Below are 25,717 nucleotides of genomic sequence, written 5' to 3'. Positions count from 1 at the left end.
TACCTGTGACATTGGAGCATCTTTTCAAGTGCTTATTGGCTATTCACCTTATGTTAGTTGCCTTTTTATACAGTTTGCCCTTTTGCTCTTCTGTTCTTTCTTTTTCTTATGGATTTGTAAGAGTCCTTTGTATATTCTGGATCCTAACCCTTTGTTCATCATGTAGGTCATAAATGTCTTTTTGGAAGTCTGTATCTGAATTTTGTCATGCTGATTTCGTTTAAATTTTGTAAAACTTAGTCTTTTTATGTTTTGTGCTTTTTGTGCTCTATTTCAGAAATTGTGTCCTATCCAACACCGTAAAAATAATCTTTTGTATTTTATCTATAAAATATTACTGTTTCATATTCATGTCTTTAATCCACCTGGAATGTATTTTTGCTTGGTATTCTAATTTTATTTTTTGATATTAGTATTGAATTATCCTAACATCACTTATTGATTTGTTCATCCTTTTTTAGCATACTGATTTTGAATATGAATTTCCTGTTTACATCTGGGTCCGTTTCTAGGTGTTTCACTCATTGTTCTATTTATTTACCCAAGTACCAATTTCACATTGTTTTAACTAACATAGCTTTATAAGGAGACTTGATTTCTGATAGAACAAATCCTTTCTTCTTGTTCTTCACAGTATCATTGCCATTCCTTACCCTTTGCTCTTCCATATAAATTTTAGAATATGATTGAAAAAGAAACCCATTTGATTTTTGGGGGGCGGGGAATTGCATCTTTGTGATACTGGTAATACTGAGTCATCCACCCATGAGCAGAGTATTTCTCTCCATTTATTTTGGATTTTATTTATGCCCTTCAGTAATGTTATAGTTTTTACATCAAGATCTTGCACATCTTTTTATATATTTATTACTGCCTGTCTTATAGTTTTTGCTGGTATTCTAAATACCTTTTGCTGGTATTCTAAATAGCTGGTTATTCTAAATAACTTTTTTGCTTGTATTCTAAATAAAATAACTCTTTTTTTCGCTGAAGTACAAAAGTGCCATTTTATTTCCAATATTGATTTTGTATCCAGCAAGCTTGTTGTTTAACACACTTACGAGTTCTGATTGTTTATGTGTATATTCTCTTAGATTTCCTATTTAGAAAATTAGATTTTGATGATAATAGTTTTATTATTTCCTTAACTATCCATATAAATTTTATTTCTTTTCCTTGACTTGTTAGCTAGGACATTTGTATAATGTTGACTAGAAAACATGAATAGCAGTCATGCTTGTCGTGTTCTTAATTCAAAAGAGAATATTTTAGTATTTCACCGGTAAACAGATATGATGTTTGCTTTGGGTCTGCGACAAATACCTATGATCTGGTTAAAAGAAATCTCAAACTAAATTTTCAGAAATTTTGTGCAGCTGTTTTGATGGTCATATCGTTTTACTTCTTTAATCCATTAATGTAGTGAATTATTCTCATAGATTTTTCTAATATTTAACCATCCTTGCGTTTCCAAGATAAACTCTAATTGGTCATCATATATTTATTTTTATATATATTTAGTTGAGTTTTTAAAGATTTTTTCCATTATATACTGCCTCATTAATACACTAGTTTATCTAACTTTCAGAACTTTGCCAATCTGGTAAAAAATAATAATTAAGGATCTGTGCTCCGATTCTTCCCAGGAGAGATCCCAGATCTCTACTCTGACGATGAGGTTGAAAACATCATAAGCAATGTGAGGAACGAAGTCAAGACCCAAGGTCTTGTTGACAACAGAGAGAACTGCTGGAAGTTCTTTATAGAGCGGGTCCGACGACAACTGAAGGTACAAGGATTCTCTGCCTGGGGTAGACAGGACCAGAGATGGCCCATGGGAGCCTCTATGGATATTTTGGACACAATAAGCTGTACTTATTGATTGTCTTGGGAGTGAGTGGTTAGGGTGCAAGGCCCTTCTCAGCCTGAGCACCTGTGCAAGGATGCCCTTCTCACATGCTCCAAGGGCAGTGGCCTCCCTCTTGCCTCCTGAAGTCCCAGCATTTCTAATCCCTTGGCTCGAAAGGCTGCCTAGCATTTACAGATTTTTGTCTCTGTTGATATGCTTCCCAATTTCCTGGGAAATGAAGAATCCAAGGCCATGTCTGTCTCTCTGTGAGTACATCTTGGATACCTTCTTGGTTCTCCCCACCCTTCTGCCTTCTCAGGTGACTCTCTGTTTCTCCCCGGTGGGGACCAAGCTGAGGGTCCGCAGCAGGAAGTTCCCCGCCATCGTGAACTGCACAGCCATCGACTGGTTCCATGAGTGGCCACAGCAAGCCCTGGAGTCCGTCAGCTTCCGCTTCCTGCAGAACACGGAGGACATTGAGGTGAGAGGGCAAAGGAGACACCCCTCAAGCTCCTCTCCACCTTTGGGTACAAGGAACCCCACATCCGGCAACTCCAGGTTGTTGGAGCACAGCTTTCCATGTGGTGAAGCAACAAGCTGGGTGGGCAGTCACCTGCCGTCTTCATGGCCAGATGACCTCTTTATTTCCTGCCCTTTGATTCTAGCCCACAGTCAAGCCATCGATTAGCAAGTTCATGGCTTTTGTCCACACAAGTGTCAACCACACCTCCCAGTCCTATCTGAGCAATGAGCAGCGCTACAACTACACAACCCCCAAATCATTCCTGGAGTTCATCAGACTCTACCAGAGCCTGCTGTGCAGGAACAGAAGGGAGCTCAAGTCCAAGATGGAGCGGCTGGAGAATGGGCTGCTGAAGCTCCACAGCACCTCCGCCCAGGTGAGCGACGTCCTTCCAGTCCTCCTGCCTTCGGGGGGCTCGAAGGTAGTGGGGGCGGCCCCTTTCCAGAGGACTGGAGGACCACAGTCACGGTCTGCCGACCACACACTGCTCTCCAGAGGCCCCGGTGCCATGAGGACAGTGCCGGTGATTCCCAAAAAGCTTTATCAGAGGTCCAGGTTCTTGCTGAACTCATCCAAAAGAGTTTGGGCGAGGTACACAAAACACAAAGGAAAACACACACACACACTGAGGAGCAAAGAGAGCAAAGAAGCAGTTTATTCAGTGCAGAAGTGAAAGTTACACACTCAAGAGTTCGGGCATCCTCACAGTGAGGGGCCCGCCACAGGGTTTTTTTTGTTTGTTTTTTTTTTGCGGTACGCGGGCCTCTCACTGTTGTGGCCTCTCCCGTTGCGGAGCACAGGCTCCAGACACGCAGGCTCAGCGGCCATGGCTCACGGGCCCAGCCGCTCCGCGGCATGTGGGATCTTCCCGGACCGGGGCACGAACCCGTGTCCCCCGCATCGGCAGGCGGACTCTCACCCACTGCGCCACCAGGGAAGCCCGCCGCAGGGTTTTTTGATCCTCCTTTTATCCTATTTTTAGCCCTTTGAATGGGTGGGGTCTTTGTGATTAGGGATGGAATATTCACTGGGGGAAGGTTGAAGGGTGGCCTGGATGGCACCAGGTTGCATCAACTCCCGGTCCTGCCCATTCGTCTCCTGAAGCCACAATACATGCACTCTAAGAGCTGTTTTCCCTTAAATTCTCCCTTACTAGTCAAGTGCCACACGTGAAAGGTCGTACAGAGTCATCAGCAACCTGTGCATTTTTATTGCGCATGGTCTGCAGTTTTCATGGTCAGAGTTTCTTGTTCAGATGCTACACAGTTTCTGTTTTAGATGCCGTTCCTCCATGCATCATGGCCTCATTAAAAAGCAAAACAAGGAGGTGATATTGCCCTCTGCCTAAGGCCCGGCCCTGTCTTTCCTGCCTCACCAGAAGCCCAGCTGAGTTCTCCAGTGGAAGTGCACATCCCCAGCTGCAGTTTGGCGCTTCCTCTCACTGGTACAGGAATCCCCTGAATCTCCTCTTCTGTCTTTCTGTTTATCACCTCTTCCTTTTCCTCTACTTTCTTTTCCTCTCCAACACATAGTCCTTTCATCATCAAAACCCGAAGAGATGAATGGCTGGGAGAAATGGTTGCAGGGTTATACCAATTTTCTTATGTTTCTGTGTCTTACCGTGTAATCTGTCAAAGAGCCATTGGAATCTAATTTCTTAAACAAATCCTGTCTCATATCATGCGTTCCCTCAAATGTTCCTAAGTGGTTGGCCATCAGAAGAAGGCCCCTGTTGTCTTGTCCTTGTTTTGTTTTTCTGGCCCCTGTTGTCTTGTCCTTGTTTTGTTTTTCTGCTTACTTTCTGGAACGAATCTATTTCAGTTAATTTACTGTCCTTCCCTTGAGAGCTGGGGACAGCTCTAGCGCCTTCTCTGCCCTGCTCATGCCCATCAAATATTGCTGGTCCCTCAATGGCCCCTTTTTGTGCTCTGCTTACCAGCTGCAGAGCCGGCCTCTCATTAAGGCAATGAAATTCCATGCATTTGCACAATTAAACTAAAATTGTAATCAATTTAATTCTTGGGCATCACATGTTGCTCTAGATTTCTAAGCCTTTCATTTACTGTCACTTTCTCGGAGCTCTGCCTTTGGAATAGCTCTATTGAACTTCCTCCTTCTGACTTGCCCTTTCTCCCTACTTCAGTTTCTTGATTCATAGACGTAATGTATCTAAAGGATTTCCGTTCACTTAGTGGGATGCAATGAGCCCTTGCAATCTATACACATGGAATTTCTTCTGCTCGGGAAATTTTTCTTCTATTATCGGCTTTTGCTCATCTGGTCGGGCCTCTCCTCCAGGAGCAATGATGAACTAGATGGGTTCCTTGTGCTCCATATCTATTATCTGCTCCCTCATTGCTTTCCATCCCTTTGGCCTTTTCCTCTACATTCTAGGAGAGCTTTTCAAGTTTATCCTCAACAATACTAATCTAATCGTGGGCAATATTGCTTCTACTTCTTAGGCTTCCAGTGAAGACTTCAACTACACTATTACATTTTCGATATCCCCACAGACCTTCCTCATCTCATCCTTTTCCCTTTCCAACGTTGCTTTTTTATTTCAGCCTATTTTTCTGCAACTATATCACAGAAACCATTCTACCGATGATGCCGAATAGCTTTTCTGATGTCTTTTCTAGATCCAGTAATGGGTCATTTTCAGAGCTGCGTTGCTCATCATAGTCTTCTAGATGCTATTCCTTTCTTTGTCCTGTATTTATATAAAGACATTTTTTTCCTTTGTTTACCTCCCAGCATGGTGAGATCTGTTCAAACTCGATGTTTGTCAACAAATCGTATGTGACAATTATCTGTGATGCTACTCTCTTTCCATTAGTGTCATGACCAAACCCCCTTCTTAGAGCTACAGTACGCAGATCCCAGTCCAGGCCCTAACAGCTTACCTGGTGCCCACCTTTGTCAGAGGAAGGTAGCGTCTTCTTGCCCCAATCCCTTTCTTGTTCTCTCAATCTCTGAACGTCTAGAAAACAGCAAAAGATAGAATCCCAGAATGCAGTACTACCAGATTTATTTTTTACCATCTCTCAGCTCTTCCTCTTCCTGTCTCCCCCAACCTACAGTGCCCTCAGAACATTCTGTATCCCCACCAGCCCCTGTTCCACCTCCTAGCCATTTATCCTCTGGGAGTTGCTGGTCAGTCTGTGCAAAGGACAATTGCTGGGGAGCAAACAATGGGAAAGGTGCTCTGACACTCACAGAGCAGTGCCCAGTATTCTGTCTTGTACAGACCCTGGGGCTTTGAGCAGACAATGAACGGAGTCTGTTTTCCTGTTTTAGGCAATCTCTGTTTAACAAGGAGAAGCCTGGTTATACCGTGAGGTGAATCCAGCTCTATCTGCCATAGTCGGTGGAGAACCCTCCCGAGTCCTGGCATCAGTCTGTTTCTTCTCCTTCTGTCTTCTCTACTTGAATGAATAATACGTCTATCTACCCAGTTACCTACCCCGGCAACTGCAGTGTTATCTTAGGCTCCTCCCCTTCCCTCACTTCCCACATTTCAGCGTTAATACATTCTATAAGTTTTCCAAGTATCTCTCAGAGGTACTCTTCTTGCTGTGTCCCCCATTTTAGACACTTCTTACCCAGATTATTTTGATAAACTGAACTCTCAAGTGTCTCCCCCATCCCAAGCCTGCTTCACCCACATCCTCTTGCATCACCTATCAGCCAGACTCTTTGAGGTCACCCTTGACTCTGCTCATGCCTCTCTTTCTCTCACCACCTACAGCCAGTCCATCAGAAAATCACAGTTGGCTCTGACTGCCAACATGCCCAGAATCCCACTGCACCTCCTACACTGCTACTACCCTGATCTGAGCCACCGACATCTTTTACTTGGGTAGCTACGATACCATCTAACTAGTTTGTCTGCGTCCACTGTTGCCCCCTGAATAGTCTGTCATCAGCTGAGCAGCCAGAGTGAAGTGATCAATTTAAAGCACAGTATGTCACTTTTTTGCTTAAAACCCTGAGATGGCCCCTATTTCCCTCATTACAATGAGGCTCCTCCCCAGCCCTGCCCTGTTAACTCTCAGACCTCATCTCCTACTGTCCCAACCCCACGGCATTCCTCTTGAACCTCACCCCTTCTTTGCTCTTTCCTCAGACACTTCAGGCCTTTATACTGGCTGTTCCTCTCCCTGGGATGCTCTTCCCTCTAATATCCACTGAAGGCTTCCTCCCTCATCTCCTTCAAATGTCACCTTCTCAAAGAATCCTACCAGATGACCCCATTTTAAATTGCGACCCCACACCACTCCTGATCCCCTTATTCTGCTCTACTTTATCTTTTCCCCATAGAATTTGCCCCTCTCTAACAAATTATATAATTTACTTTTCATTATATTTATGTTTTGCGGTCTATCTCCATCTGTTGGATACAAGCTCTATAAGAACAGGGATCCTTGTCTGTTTTGTTTGCTGATGTATCCCAAGTGCCTAAAACAGTGCGTGGACAGAGCAGGCACTCAATAAGTATTTGTTGAATGAATGAATGAATTAATTAATTAATAACATTCTACTTAGTCTCCCTGACTATATTCTGACAGCACTCTAGACCAGCACTATCCAATAGAAACACCCTGCAAGACATAGATGCAAATTTAAATTTTCTAGTAGCTGCATCAAAAAAAGTAAAAATGAAGTGAATTTTATTTTAATTATATATTTTAGTAGTATATAATTTTATCACATATTTTAGCAACATTTTATTTAACCCAGTATATCCAAAATATTATCATTTTAACATGTAATCAATGTAAAAAAAGTTGTTAATAAAATATTTCCCTTTTTTTTCTACAAGGCTTCAAAAACTCATTTGTATGATTATACTTACAGCGCATCTCAATTGGAACAAGCCACGTTTTAAGTGCTTGCAGTCTGGAATGCTGCCAGAATACAGTAAGAGAGACGAAGTAGAATGCTACATTTTAAGCCACGTTTTAAGTGCTCATTAACCACGCGTGGCTGGTGGCTGCCAAGCTAGACAGCACAGCTTCAGACCAACCTCTCTCCTGCTCTTAGCGTGATCTTTGTTCAAACCACAAGTCTGAGTATTCTCTTCAGTAGGCCTTAATGATCTAGACATTGCAGTTCAGATTCTCTGAACTTTTCTGGAACTTTTTAAATTGCATATAGCTTCACTCTCCTCTTCCTCTTTTCTACTACCCTGAAGTCCAGCACTACTATTTGAAGTTCCCCCCAAACTCCACAGCTTGCTCACATCTCTGTGTCTTTATATATGCCCCCACCTTGTCAACTTGTCACTGTCAGGATCTAAAAATATTTGATAGCTCCCTGCCCAGAAGCCCTCTCTAAGCTCTGAGCAGTATACATTTCCTTCTCTATTTTCTCTATGTTCTTTGAATTATTCATCCTTTTTTTGAAAATTGAAGTATGGTTGATTAACAATGTCATGAATTAATCCTCGAATTATGTTTCTTCTCTTGCATATATCATGCCATACTGTTATCAGTTCTTCAAGGGCAGAAATCAGGATTCAGTTGCACATAGAATGTGTTCTATAAATGGGTAGATGGGTAGATGATAGATGGATAGGCAAATAAACAAATGAACAGGTTCTAAAATCACCTACAAGTTCAGAGAGTGGGTAGAGAATGGGTCTTTTGCAATTCTGTCACCTGATGTATATTCCAAACTTATTGATGGTTATATAATGATGATTCTTCTTGTAAAAATGGTATCTGGGGTGCCTAACTCTGATATAAACCCTTCATCTGGAATTATTCCTTTGGTAGAAAAGGACAGAAGTACAGCGCCATAAATCTTGGTATAAGGGTAATGACTTGAATTATATTCTACGGTATCCTTCTACCCAATTGTGACAGCTTTTGGTGTACGTAATCTGGTAGGAGTAGGCTAAATGGATCTTACAGCTCAGGCTCAGACAGACCCTGAATTTATTTGGCAATAATAGTAGTATTGGAAGTAGTAATAATGACAATAATTAACAATCGTATGGTAATCTAAAATTTAATAAACTTTAGACTTATAATTTCATGCTTTGATTCAGCTGGTCAGAATATAACTTTATTTTTCCGTAACTGAGTTTAACTTAGCTCTGGGTCCATCTTTTTTCCTTTAAGAGTAGAAATCTCTTAATTTTGCATTTCAGGTTGACTTGGTCACTTCAAGTTAAAAAGTCAGTCTTTGGAGGGCAGTCAGTTCTCTCCCGTGACACAGTCAGAGCCCCCCACTGTGACTGGGGCCTCCCTTCCTCTCTCACTGGCGACCTCGCTTCTGTGTCTAACTCCAGTGGGTTCATGAGGAAGAGGGTCTGTTGGCCGGAAGAAGCGTTCGTAGATGGTGGCCCGTAGGCCACTACCAGTTCCCTGCAGATAGGATTTAATCCACAAATCTGTCTATCTGGAAACTTTTAAGTTCAGTTTATCTTGGGATTTAAAATAATCTCAGGCCACCTGAAGTTGACAGTTAATTTATGATGATGTATTTCTCAAGACCCTTTGGTTGCAAGTGAAAAAAAAAAACTAACTCAAATTCACCCTACAAGAAAAAAAAAAAAGATGAAAAGATGGAAAATACAGCAGGGGAGGGAAGGAGAAGAGGAGAGAAAATTTTGAGATTGCATTAGATATTTATCAGGGCCCTTTCGATGGCAACTAACCAAAATCCAACTAATGTTGGTTTAGACGACAACAAAACAAAATTTTTAAAAGTGGATTGGGACTTCCCTGGCAGTCCAGTGGTTAGGACTTCACCTTCCAGTGCAGGGGGTGCAGGTTTGATCCCTGGTCAGGGAGCTAAGATCCCACATGCCTCACGGCCAAAAAACCAAAAAAAAGCATGAAACAGAAGCAATATTGTAATAAATTCAATAAAGACTTTAAAGATGGTCCACATCAAAAAAATCTTTTAAAAAATAAATAAAATTAAAAAACAAAAAAAAAGTGGATTGATTCATATAACTGAAAAGTGAGGGATAGAGTTTACTTTGGACAAGACTGGTGCTGCATATTCACTAGATGTCCCTGTTCAAGAGGGCAACCCCCATGGCTCTGAAACCTCAGATTAGTATTCTGTCTGCTTTGCTTCTTTACCAGTATTTTCAGCCAAGTTCCTGGGTTGGCTCTGATTGACCTCTTTGGGTCATTGGTTTGCCCATAGTTGAACCAATCTCTGTAACTTGGATACTCTCATTGGCCAAGCCAGGATCCGTGACAACCACCAAAGTCAGCCTCACCCAAAATACAAAGACTTGCGAAGGAAAGGTCTTCAAAGGAAAATCAAGCTATGTTACCAAAACATAGGGTTTTTTTAAATTATTATTATTAGGCAGGCAAACCTAACAGATATCTACTATAGATGGAAAACATCTATATCTAAGAGGAAAGCCTGCTTGAAGCCCAAATTCATATCAGAAGGTGTTGGGTGACTATACGGATTCTGAGTCAAGAAGGAAGCTATCTCCAGGCTTCCACTCCTCAGTGGAGTGTTTTTGGCAACTGATTATCCTGGACTCCTTCTCCTTCTTCTGGAGCTCTGGGGGGAGGTCCTGAGAAGCTTGGCCTCTCTCCGTAACATCATGTGCCTGGACCTCAAAGAAGAGAGGGTCTCTCACCACTATCCGGTCCTCACTGGACTCAGTCAGCATCCCCCCACCTGGCACATATGGTCAATAGTCATGGGGTCGGCAAGACTGAGAGAAAGGGTCTCATCAGTATTGGTGACACTTTCCCTCTTAATCCTCCTACCCAGGCGTGGGAGTGTCTAAATAAGAAGAGACCCAGAATATGGCTCGAATGCTTTGAATAAGGGAAAAAAGGAAGACAAAAAATTTAAGTAACCTATTTCAATGTCCTGTTCTACTACATAAGAGCCATAAAATGACCCTGAGTTGTGCTTTCTCTGTAGCTTTGTGGGGAGCAGCCTACTTCTGACTGGTGGGACCCTCATGTCACTCCACGTCACAGCTTAAGGGCTATAAAGCTCCCATCCATAGTGCCGGTAATGTGAGCCTGAGGTCATAAGCCAAATCTGCAATCCGTAAAACAAACAACAATAACAACAACAAAAAAAAACCCACTTCAATTTTCTCAAATCTCCCAAGATTTAAAAAGGAACAAAAAGTTACTGGTGTGTTTGCTGACTGGAGTGATTATGTGGTTCAATCATTTTGATTTACAATTGCATCTTTGTCCTTGTAGAAATAACTCTCTGCAGCTGAACAACGGGAGGTGGAAATGGATTAACCTTCCAATGCGGGAACATAAGACGAGTTCTAGGGAGCAGGCCTTCATTTGAGGTTAATGCAAAGTCTCCAGTTTCTATGGATACACAAAATTAAAGAGCGTTCTTTTTTTTCTTCTGCCTTCATTTTCTTTTCTTTCGATCTGCCATGAAAAGGGATTATCAGAAGCTTCTAAGCCTCCGTTTTATTTTTGTATCATAAAGCACTGGGATCTGTTTGACGCGTTCCGCGAGCTCTGAAGTAATATTTGGTTGTTGCGTGAAATAGACTTCAGGAAAATGAGGGACGAGAGGTCATGCTGCAATGTAAAGTTTATGGGCCATATTGCAAGTACAATTGGCTTTTTTACTTTCCAGAAATAGATGAGTCTTCTCCTTGCACATGAAAAAGCCATGACTTAGGCCAATGATTCTCAAACCTAGGCGGGCATCAGATTCACCCAGAGGGCCTGTTAAAACACAGATCTCAGGGCCCCATTGCCAGAGTTTCCGATCCAGTAGGTCCAGAGTGGGCCGGAGAATTTGCATTTCTAACAAGTACCCAGGTGATGCTGATGTTTCTGGTCCAAGGACCACATTCTGAGAACCATCACAGTCTACTGAACACATAGAAAACCATTCATCCCTCCCTAGCTGATCAGGGAAATAGAAGGTTTCCTGAGAGCCAACATCCCCATCACTTCATTACTGTCTCCAGAGGCACATGAATATGGAGGCTGGGCAGGGAACCCAGGTGGTCAGAACCATCGGAATCCTTGCTGTCCCATTTCAACCTGGTCATCGATTTCTTGAAAGGATTGTGGAAATAGATGAAGACGAACCAAATGAGAACACTCAGAGGCTCTTTGTTCAGAGCCTGCTCTAGCAAGGGCGTCAGCCACCACTGTTCGCACTTTGGCAGAGACACAAAGGCAGGCAGAGGAGTGGGAAAGCTTGATAGTGGGAAGATGGGAACGTTCCTGGATGAAGGCTGTTGGCCCTTGGAAGCTGGAGGAGGGCTGATTGGAAGCAGGGCACCCTGTGTGATTGGTTAGGGGTGTGTGTTTGAATTTCTCTCATTGGTCCTACGTTGGAAGCAGGGACAAAATTAAGAAAGTTGTCAGTTATTAATCAAGTCCTGGCCATCTGGGGCTGATTGTTACAGAGGTTGTTATCTGTCTTCCTGGACTGTTACTTGGACAGTAATCTGACTTCCTACCAGTATGACCTATAGCAGGCTGGCTTCCTGAGCTGGTTATTATAGATAATGGGCTGGTTACTGTGAGTTCTGATTCAGAGTTCTACTTTTATGGTCTGGTCACTGTCTGTTCATATATTCCATCTTTCAGGATGCACAGTGGACACTCATTTTTATAGTTTGCTAAATCCTTGGTGTGTTCCACATTGGCCAATTTCAATTAAAGAATGCCTGGTTTTTATTAAGGGCCTACTATGTGCAAAGTGTTATGTTAGGCATGTGAGGTTTTGTAAAATATAGGCACCAATGTCAGTGAGAAGCAGCCTATGTCATTTGGGCATCAAGGAGAAAGGAAGGTCAGGGCATGTGTTGCTTAGAATCTTCCACCACATTTACTGCAGAGGGGAGAGGAAGAGGGAGTCCAGGGTTCCTTTTCTTTCCCAGGTCAGGAAGCTTGGTCCCAGCTGAGATCTCAGCTTTTCACCTTTGCATCAGGAGTCGGCATTCTTCTCTGCTCTGCAGGGTCAGACCCCCACAGTCATGTCCGAATAAACCTGCTGCTTCTCTGCTGCAGGTGGATGATCTGAAAGCCAAGCTGGCTGCCCAGGAAGTGGAACTGAAACAGAAGAATGCAGATGCAGACAAGCTGATTCAGGTGGTGGGCGTAGAGACGGACAAGGCAAGCAGAGAGAAAGCCATCGCAGACAAGGAGGCGCAGAAGGTGGCCCTCCTCACGCTAGAGGTGAAGCAGAAGCAGGAGGACTGCGAGGAAGACCTGGCCAAGGCAGAGCCAGCGCTCACGGCGGCCCAGGCAGCCCTCAGCACCCTCAGCAAGGTAGGAGCCGCGTCTGCGTGCTTGCCTATCCCTCGGGGGAGGAGCAGACTCTCCTGTGACCCAAAGACAACCTGCTACCCTCCTGTTCCAAAGAGACACAAAGGCAAAGTCGGGAGGGCTTGGCTGGGACCAGCTGTCACTGGTTTATTCATTAAGCAAATAAACGTTTATTTAAGCTGACTGTATGTCAGGATCCACGAGCCACCAATGAAATCCAAGAGACGTGAGTGTGAGAATCAGTCAGGACAGGAGAGGCCAACTGGTCCAGCCTCCTCGCTTCACTGATGAGAAAGCCAGGGCCCAGAGAACTGACTTGCCCAGAGTCACAAACCTCAATGTTAGAGCCAGGCTTGAACTCACATCTTCAGAATCCAAGCCCAGAGATCTTCCAGCTATGCAGTCCATGGTCATTTTACCCATTATGTACTATAGGACACATGAGCCTTTTAGGACCCTATGAAAATATTTAAGATATGAGACTAAAAAGATGTCGTCTCCAAAATATGAGGAAAAAATTCTACAGAATCAAACTTAGCAAGTATTCAGGTGTCAACAGCATGCAGTTGTGTGTCAACTAAATTCAGCTCATATACATGACCTTTTGGTGGGACAACCATGACTCTTGAGATGCAGTCATAGGCAGTTTTATTCTGGTTCCCTTTAAATGTATTCTGTGTGTGTGGAGGAGCATGTGGTTACTACTTCTTCCTTTTATAGTTTTCACAGTTAACCTTCTTTCCTATTTGGATGACCATGGCTGAAGGGGTAAGGGAGGAAGGCGGAAAAGGGGGCAGACAGACCCATGTCACCAGGAGTTGGCATCAGAGAGGGACTGAAAAGCTGACCGTTTATCGGGATGCTCACATCAGCTCTTTGGAGACCCTCCGCCAGTCACGGGGATCTTTCCCTGCAGGTTGCTTTCTCCCCCTTCTCATGAGGGTCTAGCTATTCACTTGCCCATCACGTGGATGACTTACTTGGTCAAGGTCTAAGACAGCCTAAGCGAGGTGTGCCGTGCCAGCAGTCCCCTCTGCTCCTCGGGGACACCTGAGCCTCCTTTCTCCAGGCAGGCTCTGAGAACATTGGCCACCCGTGCAGTAAATTACCCTAGTTCCACTGTCAGGGGACTAGCCTGGTATTCTCATCCTGTAGATTTCTGGGGTGTAGGTTAGATCCCAGTCCACTGTGTGATTCAAATTGTGCGGGAAGCGTTTAAGCTCTCTGAGTGGTCTCCTTAAAGCCCCCTTCTCTCCAGACTTGATGTGAAGTGCAAATGCCCCCCATCCTCTCTTAAAGGCAGAGTGGGTGGGACTCAGCAGCAGTTCTCACTAAACATTCTCTCTTAATCTTCGATCTCCTGACTCCTTTATACCCTCAGTGCAAGTGAAATGTTCAAGAGTCAAAACACTGTGGTCTATTGAAACCTCCTTTTATTAGTTCTGTGTAGCCAACTCACACCTCACTTTGGAAGGAAGCATCTCTTGACTTAGGGCCTCAGACAATCTGAGACTGAACTGGGGACATTGTAAAATCCTGTGACGTATACTTATGTATAAAATGTATTTAATGTGAGATTAAATACTAAATGCATCTTAGTATTTTTTTATGATGTGGGGTGAAAAGTCCCTAAAAGGAAGGACCTAGAAAGGCCTTAAGTGGGCCTCTACCCTAGAGAACACAAGATTCCTCCAGGAAAGTTTTGGGTATCATCAGGTGGACGGGGAATCGGAGGTGTAGCCCAATTATGCTACCACTTCTCAGCCTGAACCTGTTAATACAGCCGGGTTTGGGTCTCCCTGACCCCCCAGTAGCATCATCTCAACCGCCAGGCCTTTGATTAGACATCACTTCACTGCCGCAACCTAGGATTCCCTCTCCTTTCATCTCACTCTGTCTAAATACGACCCATATTTCAAAATCAAACTTACATTCGAGATCAGTCCGTCCCTTTTCTGATTTCCAGAGCACAAAAGAGAGACCACTTTATTTATTCACCCTCTTGTAAGTGCTCATTGATCATTTCTTGCCAAGAAGACTGATGTCTCTCATAAGATCTTTTGACACAGGGATTATATTTTCTAAGATGAGCTGAGTCCAAATCCTGGCTGAACTATTCACTGCTTGTGGCTCTAGGAATGATTTTTTCTTCTCTGAGCGTCCGTTTCCTCACCTGTAAAATGGAGGTAATAGTAATATAGTCCCCATCAGGTTGTTATAAGGATTCAATGAGATAAGTTATGAAAAGTAGCTAACAGATGGCAGCCATTCAATAAACGTTTGTTGTGCTTGATGATGTCGTTATAACAATGTTACCTCGTCTGTTTCCACAACGCTGGAAACAGCAAAAGCCCATAAATACTCTTGGTTAATTTGTTGGCTGATTAGTTAGTTGATCATTGTTGGTAGAAATAATCACATAGAGATGTAACTCATGGAAGTAATGGGATAGAATTCTGAAAATAGCACTGGATTTGAAGTCTAGATATCTCTGCCACAAAGGGAGTAAAACTCATTTTTAATGAGTGCCTACTATGTACCAGGCAACATGATAGGTGCTTTCTTCTAACTGGCTGTGGAGCCTGGCACTAGTCACTGAACTTCTTAATCCCTCACTTTCTTTCCTCTGTTACAAAGAAAGGGGCAAATAGGAATTAATGGGCTCTTTCTCTCACACTCTCATCCAATCTATTAGCAAGTTCTATCCATTCTACTTTCAGAATATATCTAGAATTCAAATGCTTTATATCATCTCTACTGCTGCCATCCTGGTCCAAGCCACCATCGTATCTTCATTGGACTATTGCAATAGCCTCTCACTTGGCCTCGCTGTTTACAGCCTTGCCCCAGCACTGTCTTTGCCCATTGCAGCTGTCTGAGTGACCTTTTTAAGACAACAGTTTGACCACATCATCCCTCTGTTCAGAACCTTCCATTGGCTTCCCATCATATTCAAGATTAATTGACATAGGTGTATGGGTTTATTTCTGGGCTCTCTATTCTGTTCTATTGATCCATATGTCTGCTTTTGTGCCAATACCATGCTCTTTTGATTACTATAGCTTTGTAGTATTGTCTGAAGTCTGGGAGGGTTATGCCTCCTGCTTTGTTCTTTTTCTTCGGGAAAAGAATTGCTTGGGCAATTCTGGGTCTCTTATGGTTCCATATAAATTTTAGGATCCATCATATTCAGAATAAAATCCAAAGTTGTCACCATGGCCTGCAAGGCCCTACATGATTTTGCCTGGTTCATCTCTTCTACTATACAGTCTACACCCCAGTCACTTCTCTTCCAATTGTCACTCCAGTCCACCCACACTGACCTTCTCACCGTATCTGAAACACTTCCAGCACAATATCAGCCCAGGGCCTTTGAACGAGAAATTGCTTCTGTGTGGAATGTCTTCTCCCAAGTATCTCCATGGTTACCTCCTCTTTCAGATATTTGCCTAGAAGTTTACCTTATAAGGAAACAAACAATGAAAGTATTTATTAATTTCAGAAAAAAATTAAAGGTATGCAAACAAGAAAATATAACCCAAGGTAACCAATGTTTATAATCGTAGTCATGTATATACTGAATTTGAACTAAAATTTTGATGTGACCAGAATGGGGGGAGGACCTTAGGGGAGAAAAGAGGGCAATAAAAATAAATAGTCACACTCTACAATAGGAAGTCTTTCAAGAGCATCTAAAATGAAGTACATAGCAGCATCAGTGTATCCATTATCAATAAGGCATGAAATCTAAAAGGAATGATGGAAGAATTTGTAAGCGGTGGCTTCTGGAGAGCTGGAGTTGGGGGGAGTGGGCATGTGTTTTGTTCTCAGCCTAGTAGCTCTGAACTGTGTGTGGACTCCATTAACAGAAATGAAAATTTAAAATTTTCACTGGCTGGAGAGCACCTAAAAGGGCATAGCTAACCACCTGGCCAGGTAGGAAGTAGGGAAGAGAAACCCCGTGACACAAGGGCCACAAGGATGAGTGTTTCACTAGATGGACCAGGAGGTAGAAAAGCCCATCCCAGAAAGGAACAATGTTTGTAAGACACAGGTGCATGAAAGGGTGTGGTGTGTCTGAGCCGAAGGCGCAGAGGCGACATGCAGATGAGTCTCTGAAGGTGGCTCGAGCATGATCAATAACAGCCCATGGCATCACTAAGAAGCTTAACTGTGGACCAGTGTTTACAATCTGCAGCATACAACTGATTCATGGGTCTCAAACGGCATTTTTTAACTTGAGGTATAATTGACATACAACATTATACAAGTTTCAAGTGTACAACATATTGATTCGATACATACAAATGTATTGCAAAACGATCAGCACAGTAAGTCTGGTTAGCATCCATCACCACGCATGGTTCCAATTTTTTTCTTGTTTTTTGTTTTTAAGATTTACTCTCTTAGCAGCTTTCAAATACACAATACAGTGTTATTAACTGTACACACTGTACCTTACATCCCTAGGATTCTTTATTTTATAGCAGGAAGTTTGTACCTTTTGAACTGCCTTCACCCATTTCTCCCAGCTGCCCACACCCCCGCCCCACCTGATGAAGCAGAATGGATCAGACTGTGCTGCATGTGACAGGGGATATATTGCTTCATGTACACAAGGACCCCTCAAGTAGCCTCAAATTTTTCTGCGTTCACAGCACTCTGGTATTTAAGGACCACATCCTTATTTTCTCATCATTTTCAAAGTTAACAATAAATCTTTAGTTAATACATAAATCAGAGCATGGTAGTAAGTCTCTGTACATTTTAAGTCTCTGCTTTGGCAGTTTTATTTCACTTTTATAGCTAAACTGAAATAAATCCAGTATAACTTTTCCTGCCTTAGTTGAAGAATGGTTTTGCTTACAATTTCATGGCCTTTTTTTGTCTCCTTACAGAATTACTTGGAATTTTCTATTTATTTCCTATGGATTTTTTACAGTAAACTTTTGGGGTTTTTTTTGTGGTACGCGGGCCTCTCACTGTTGTGGCCTCTCCCGTTGCGGAGCACAGGCTCTGGACACACAGGCCCAGCGGCCATGGCTCACGGGCCCAGCCACTCCGCGGCATGTGGGATCTTCCCAGACCAGGGCACAAACCCGTGTCCCCTGCATCGGCAGGCGGACTCTCAACCACTGCGCCACCAGGGAAGCCTGTAAACTTATTTTTTATTATACAAATAACATATAATGGCATTTTTGGTGTTACGAATAATTCAAATAGTATAGAATATATAGGGTAAAATATAAAGTCACCCTTCTTTCCACTCCAGCCCCAGTCCTCTCCCAAAAGAAAACTCCTGGAAGAATTTGAGCTGTATCTAGTCCAGCAATTTTTCTGTGTATTTATATTTGTACAAATGCACATATAAAATATGTCATATTTTAAATACAAATGGATAATGGAAACTTACTTTTCTTCGTGAAACAAGACTATTTCATGCCAGTACATACATTGAATCTTGTTGATTTAATGCTTTATAGTATTCTAGGCTATAGTCGTACTCTATTTCATTTAGCCATGTATCTACTGTTGAGTGTTTAATTAGTTTCTCTCTTTTCTCCAATACAAATATCCTTGTGCATACGTCTTTACTGCATATGTGCACATATTTCTCTGAGCCAAATTAGAAGTACAGTTGTTTGGTCGAACAGCATGGCAGGCTGAATCATGCCTCCTCCACTCCCAAAGATACTCACGTCCTAACCTCTGGAACCTGTGAATTTTACTTCGTATGGTGACGGTGACTCTGTAGGTGTGATTAAGTCAAGGATCTTGCAGTGGGGAGATTGCCCTGGGTTATCCAGTGGGTCCTAAATGCCATCATAAGGGTCCACAGAAGAGGGAGACAAGAAGGTCAGGAGAAGAAGGTGGTGATGTGGTGACAAGAGCAGGGGGTGGACACAGCTGACGTGCTGTGGGGCCTTGAGCCAAGCAATGCGGCCAACCTCTAGAAGTGGGAGCAGCAAGGAACAGTCTCCCCTCCAGCCTCCAGAAGGGACCAGCCCTTCCAGCATCTTCGGCTTAGGACCCCTCACCTCCAGAACTGTAAGATAATAAATTCATGTTGTTTTAAGTCACTACGTTTGTGGTAATTTGTTACAGAAGCAATAGGAAACTCATATAAACAATATTCTCTTTTTTTATATAAGTAATGCTAAATTTCTGTCCAAAATAGCTCTTCTCTTTTATAGTTATAAACACTGCTTTCCCCCCACCTTTGCCAATCTTAGATATTTTCAATTATCCTAATTTTTCTCAACAGGAGAGCAAAAAATTTTTCATTTAAAAAAATTGTAAATGGTTTGATTCTAATGAGACTGGGCAACTTTTCAAATATTTAGATTTCTTCCTTTGTCCATTATTTGTTCAGATTCTTTGTCCATTTTCTTATGAGATAATTTCCCTTTTCCGTATTGATTTACAGGGTTTTAAAATAAATTTTTACTATATGTCTTGGTATATATATTGTAAATATTTCTCCCTTTCATTTGACTTTTTAACTTAATATTAACAAGTTATATAAAAAGTAGATTTTATAATCAAATGATTTTGAGAATTCTAGGGTTACAGAATTTAACAGACTTCTTTGCTACAGGACTTTCTAAGGCCTTGATTATGTGATAAGCTTGATACTAAAAGTGATAGAGATAGCACAAGAAAATAAAACAGATTAATCGAATTTATGAATAGTGATATAAGACATCCATATGAAATGCTAGTAATTCAAATCCAGCAATTTATTCAAACAACAGTATGCTACCAACTGATAAGTTTCCCTTATATAATACTACCCTGTAAACATACTCAATCATAGGTCAAAGAAGAAAAGCTCTGTAGTCATTTTGAGAGATGTCAGAATGGTACTTAACACACTTCAACATCCATTCCTATTAAAACTCTTCGTAAAGTAGGAAAAAAAGGATATTTGGATATTTTGCTAACACAAAGCATTCAATCTCAGTCCGAGAGCAAAACATCCTGTCTAATGGTAGAGCATTAGCGGAATTCCCATTAACATAGAAAAAGCACTATAATGACCCCCTTCGCTGCTATTATAAAACAGTTGTCCTAAACTTTATAGCCATGCAATAATAAATGAAAAATGGTAACATGTAAATGTTGTAAAGTACCAGACAAATGTATTATTATTCATAGATGTCATAAAAATGTAATAAAAAAATTAAAGGGAAGACTTGAGGGCCCATTACAAAATTTAATAGTTTCCCTAATATCAGCAGTAGCCAGTTAGAAAATATAATATTTTCAAGATAACAGCCAAGACACATGGTACAAATAAACATAAATAAATTTATTGAAACTATGTGAAGAAAACTACACATCTTTGTTGAGTACTATAAAATATAAATAGGCAAATAGATGTACCAAGTTTGTGTAAGGGAAGGTTTAATATTATAAGGATGTCACTATTCCTCAAATAATTTACAAGTTAAGTGTAAGTCTAATTTAATTCCAGTGTGATTTTTGGCTTATTTATTTCTAATGTCACTAAAAGTTCATATCATTTAAACAGCTATTAAAAATTTAACAACCTAAATGCCCAACAATATGGAGTTGGCTAAATAAATTATAGACCATCTAAATGAGAGAAAATTGTACATACTTTATTTAAAATCATGTTTTGCAAAAATAATTCATGACACGAAAAAGTTTAAGATACAGTTTTCAGTGAAAGCCAGGTTTGAAAAAATAGTGTAAACAATGATTGATATATGTATATGTGTGTGTACATATATGTATATGTATATATAAATCAATGAGCCAGATATATACCACATTCATATATGTTCACGCATCTTTCTTTTCTGTGTTTCTCTGTTAGTCTATCTGTTAAGTACATATAATGAAACACACCAGCACATAACTAATGTTTATCTCTAGGTAGTAAAATCAGGAGTGATTCTGGCTTTCATCTTCATCTTTGCTAAGTATTTCAAAATAAATATTTATTCTTTTAATAAAAGGACAAAATAGTGTTACCTTGTTAACCAGTGAACAGTAAGAAACAAACTGTAAAAGAACTAGAAAAATTATTATAAGGTAAGGTCAATTTTCATATGTATATGAAAGACGCTTCTAAGCATAAAAACAAAGGATGATAGCAGATATCGTCTGGAAAAGGATTATTCAGTTGGGCTACATAAAAACTAAATTTCTATGTGTCACAGAATATCATAAACAAATTTTTTTAATTGAAAAGAAAAGAGTTAGCATCCTCATATATATGTGAAGAGCTCTTATAAATCGTGCTGGAATCTGGCATTTGTGCCTGCCCCCGCCTGCACATTTACGCTCTGCCCTTCCCCAACGTGCAATGGCAGTTTCTCTAAGGCTTTCCCAGGTCTCCCTCCCTAGCCAAAGTGGCACCATCATTCCTCAAGAAACCACTATCCCATTAGCCCTGTTTTTTTTTTTTTTTCAGAGCACTTCTCACTATCCAATATATCAAAGGTTGGCCTCTTTTTCTGCCCACCTCTCCCACGTGCATGAGCAAAAGGACTTTGCCTTTCTTATTCACCGCTGTGTCCCCATTTGCCAAATGAATGACTGTGCAGACACGTTTATTCACTCAGCAGAGACTCCCTGACTGCACTCCATGCCAGGCAGTGTTCTGGGTGCCTGTGGTGCACCATGAACGAAGATACTGCCTCTGTGAAGAGTCTGTTCTAGCACAGGGGACGGGTGAGAGACAAGCAGCGTAATGAAAACGTACTTTGTACAATACATTAGAGTGTGACAGATGCTGCAGAAAAAAGAAAACCGTAGAGCAGAATCAGGGGGAGCTCTGGGGCCAGGGCAGCTGGGGAGGGGATTGAGGAGGTGGGAGGTTTCAGTATTAAAGAAGGTGATGGGTGTGGGCCTCCTTGAGAGGGAGAAGTTTTTACTTGGAAAGGAGCGAATTCATCAGGCAGGTACCTGGGAAGAGCAGGCAAGGCCAAGGCATCAGCTAGAACAAGAGACCTAAGGCAGGGAGGGGAGTGTGCCTGATGCCGGCTCATCCAAAACCACATCTGCCTTCTTCTGAGAAATGTCTCCTGCATCCTGCATCCTGTGTTCCTATTAGCAGTGCCACATCACCTGCCCCACGGTGACTGGTGACAGGAGCCCCACCTCACTGAACAAGATCATTTCCCAGGACCTTTTAATTTTGACTTGCGTTGGAGGGAAAAAATCTTCCTCCCTTCTAGTTGCAAAGCAATGGATGTGAGCCTGGAGCTGCGGCACCCCTTCCTCTCATTTGATTGCTCAACACACGTGTTGATGATGAGCACCTACTGCGTGCCAGTCTCTGTTCTAGGCACTGGGGCTGCAGTGGTTAACGAGAGAGATGAGGTCCCTGTTCGCATGAAGGAGAGGAGTATAGTAATTCCAGAAGGAAACAGTGGTAACCTTTTCCGATTGCCCTCCATTCTATGCAGATCACCAGGGTGCTCAGATAGGCAGTGACTAGGAAGAGGAGGTTGGCGGGGAGGGTCTTTCTGCGTGGGAGGACTTCTGAACTGAGATCTGGATGGATGAGAAGGGGTCAGCCAGGCAAATGGCATAGGAAGGAGGGTAGCAGGCAGGGGTCCTGAGGTGGGAAGACGGAAGTGCAAGAGGTGAGTGTGCCCAGAGCTCAGTGAGAGCTTGGGAAAGTGGCCCAGGTAGAGGTCAGAGAGGTTAGCCGAGTGCCTTGCAACATGAAGAAGCTGGTTTGTAAAAAAGAAACTCCTGTACGTGGAGAAGCAGAAATAAGAGAGTCCAGAGAATCCTGCTGACGCAGTTCAAAATGCAGTTCCACTGGTCCTCACGTCCCATCCTCCCCAGATACATGAGCAAGAAAATCCGCCTTTGTACTTCAGCTAGGTTTTCTGTCTCCGAAACCAGAGTTGTGATTAATTTATAGATATATATGAATATTCAAAAAAACTGGAAGGAATTATATAGAAATATTAACAATGATGTATCTGGGTTATAGAATTCAATTTCATCTTTATACATTTTTATATTTTCTTAATTCAATGTGTTGAACATGCTTAACAAACTATTAATATTTTAAAATTGTGGGCTTTTCGTTTCTGATTGTATTTTCACCCTTTGTCCTCTTTCACCCAGGGGAAACCACTAGCACAGGTATGCGAGCACATCTGCCACATCTGTGCTGTCCCTGACAAGGCTGTCATGACCCAAACTACAAACCATTGCAAGAGTCAATGGAGCAGCTTCCTAGGTGCTTCCATTAGGTGCTGGAAATAATCCCCTTCCTGTTTTGATTTCCAGGCCCAAGAGCACCCCAAATTAATTTGGCACAAGGATCTAATCTTCGAAATTAAGATTTTCCCCCACTTACAAAATCAGCCCCCAAAGCAAGTGCTTTTGAGGTCATATGCTCCTCATGGACGGTCACAACAAACTTTAAATCAACTTTATATGCATTTCTGACAAAAGTTCACTTGCAGATTTACTGCTCCCGACTTAACAGACAGAAACACCGAGGCCTGGGAAGTTCAAGTGCCTTTCCAGGGTCAGCCCTTTCAGCCATATCTTTCTAGAGCAAGTGAAACTTGGAGCACAGGATAAACCCATGTCTAGGCAGAGGCAGTGACGGCACAGGGTGTGCCTGGCTTTCTGTCTGAATTATTTCTTGGCAGAAAATGCCACTTTGCTATCAGGACAGCCAGGTGCAGTTAGCACAAGCTCATGGAACAAGGCAGTTTAATTACAGAAAAAAAAGTAGTTGGGTTACAGTGCTATTCTCTTCAATCCAAGATAGAAATTAATTTATAATAACCTTGTCTTTTATTCATGGCATGCTGCATGTTTCAGAGTATGTTGGCATCCTTATATTTTTCAGCTAAATGTGAAAAAATTGTGTGTTTCTGGTGGGCCACGAGTCAAAGCACTGAGAGAACCTAGCTGAGTCTCGGCTAACCATTCGGGGAAGTCTGAAGCCGCTGGGGAGTCGCTTGGTTCCCTTTTGATGAGTCATGATATTTAAAATTCCGAGGGCTGCCTCAGGCTTCAAAGCGGCCCTTTGAGATTGATCACTCTGAGCCCCGCTCCATTAGTGGCCGAGGACAAAGAGAGGCGTTCGTTTTCCTCTAATGACCTGCCTCTCTCTTCCAGACCAACCTGACAGAGCTGAAGTCTTTTGGTTCCCCGCCGCCGGCCGTCAGCAACGTCAGCGCTGCCGTGATGGCTCTCGTGGCCCCCGGGGGCAAGGTGCCCAAGGACCGCAGCTGGAAGGCCGCCAAGGTCACCATGGCCAAGGTGGATGGCTTCCTGGACTCCCTCATCCACTTCGACAAGGAGAACATTCACGAGAACTGCCTCAAGGCCATCAAGCCGTATCTGCATGACCCCGAGTTCAATCCCGAGTTCGTGGCCACCAAGTCCTACGCAGCCGCCGGCCTCTGCTCTTGGGTCATAAACATTGTGAAGTTCTACGAGGTGTTCTGTGACGTGGAACCCAAACGCCAAGCACTGAGCAAGGCCACCTCGGACCTCGCTGCCGCCCAGGAGAAGCTGGCGGTTGTTAAAGCCAAGATCGCTGTAAGTGACCCCCACCTGAGGCAAACAGCCTCTCCTCCAGGCCCCAGCGCCTCAGCCTCCGGACAGGCTCAGCGGCCATGGCTCACGGGCCCAGCCGCTCCACGGCATGCGGGATCTTCCCAGACCGGGGCACGAACCCGCGTCCCCTGCATCGGCAGGCGGACTCTCAACCACTGCGCCACCAGGGAAGCCCCTCAGCCCTGATTTTTAAAGAAAACCAAATTGTTACCCAAAATCTCCCTAATTTTTCAGTAGAGGCAACTTTTTTTTAAAAGACATTTATTATCATTATTTTCAGTCACACTGCGCAGCTTGTGCGATCTTAGTTCCCTGACCAGGGATTGAACCCACCTGGGCCCCCAGCAGTAGAAGCACAGAGTCCTAACCACTGGACCTCCAGGGAAGTCCCAGCAGAGGCAACTTTTATAATTTCTTCCTCAAACACTGTATAGTCCAAACAAGACAGATCCACTGGACCATGGGTTTACACCTTGGTCCTAAAAGGTTTTTTCCTTTTCCTCTGAGGAAAGAAAAGATGACAGATGGATACATATAATAAATGAACAGTATTATCCATGGAACCAGCTGCTATCTTATTAGCCACAATGAATCTAATATTTTTGGACATCTGATAGTTAAGAACAAAGGGTCAAAAATGGGAGATTCTTTTTTTAAAGGTAATTTTAGTGAAGTATAGTTGATTTACAATGTTGTGTTATTTTCTGCTCTACAGCAAAGTGATTCGGTTATACATATATATACATTCTTTTTCATATTCTCTTCCATTATAGTTTATCACAGGTTATTGAATATAGTTCCCTGTGCTCTACAGTAGGACCTTGTTGTTTATCCATTCTATACATAATAGTTTGCATCTGGTAATCCCAACCTCCCAATCCATCCCTCCCCCATTCCCCTCCCCCTTCATTCCTGTCGCTAGCAAGGTTGTCATGACCCAAAGTACAAACCTTCATCAAAAAGTACAAACCTTGGGCTTCCCTGGTGGCGCAGTGGTTGAGAGTCCGCCTGCCGATGCAGGGGACGCGGGTTCGTGCCCCGGTCCGGGAAGATCCCACATGCTACGGAGTGGCTGGGCCCGTGAGCCATGGCCGTTGAGCCTGCGCGTCCGGAGCCTGTGCTCCACAATGGGAGAGGCCACAGCAGTGAGAGGCCCACGTACTGAAAAAAAAAAAAAAACCTTCATCAAGAATAAATGGAGCAGCTTCCTAGGTGCTTCCATTAGGTGCTGGAAATAATCCCCTTCCTGTTTTGATTTCCAGGCCCAAGAGCACCTCAAATTAATTTGGCACAAGGATCTAATCTTCGAAATTAAGATTTTCCCCCACTTACAAAATCAGCCCCCAAAGCAAGTGCTTTTGAGGTCATATGCTCCTCATGGATGGTCACAACAAACTTTAAATCAACTTTATATACATTTCTGGCAAAATTTCACTTGCAGATTTACTGCTCCCAACTTACAGACGAAAACACCGAGGCCTGGGAAGTTCAAGTGGCTTTCCAGGCATAGGAAACAAG

The 25,717-nt window shown here is 42.7% G+C and overlaps 1 protein-coding gene across 1 annotated transcript in view; it reads left to right on the top strand.

The window, feature by feature from the left end:
• DNAH9 (dynein axonemal heavy chain 9) overlaps positions 1-25,717 on the top strand; it is a 300,225-nt gene that overhangs the window by 194,091 nt on the left and 80,417 nt on the right. Inside the window, exons 46-50 of the mRNA XM_067716537.1 lie at positions 1,647-1,789; positions 2,169-2,330; positions 2,515-2,748; positions 12,371-12,631; positions 23,756-24,181. Coding sequence (XP_067572638.1) covers positions 1,647-1,789; positions 2,169-2,330; positions 2,515-2,748; positions 12,371-12,631; positions 23,756-24,181 — 1,226 coding nt within the window. The remainder of the gene's footprint in view (positions 1-1,646; positions 1,790-2,168; positions 2,331-2,514; positions 2,749-12,370; positions 12,632-23,755; positions 24,182-25,717) is intronic.

This window comes from Pseudorca crassidens, chromosome 19 (genome assembly GCF_039906515.1).
Source record: "Pseudorca crassidens isolate mPseCra1 chromosome 19, mPseCra1.hap1, whole genome shotgun sequence".
NCBI classification, from domain to species: Eukaryota; Metazoa; Chordata; class Mammalia; order Artiodactyla; family Delphinidae; genus Pseudorca; species Pseudorca crassidens.
This window is presented reverse-complemented; position numbering and strand designations above follow the sequence as displayed.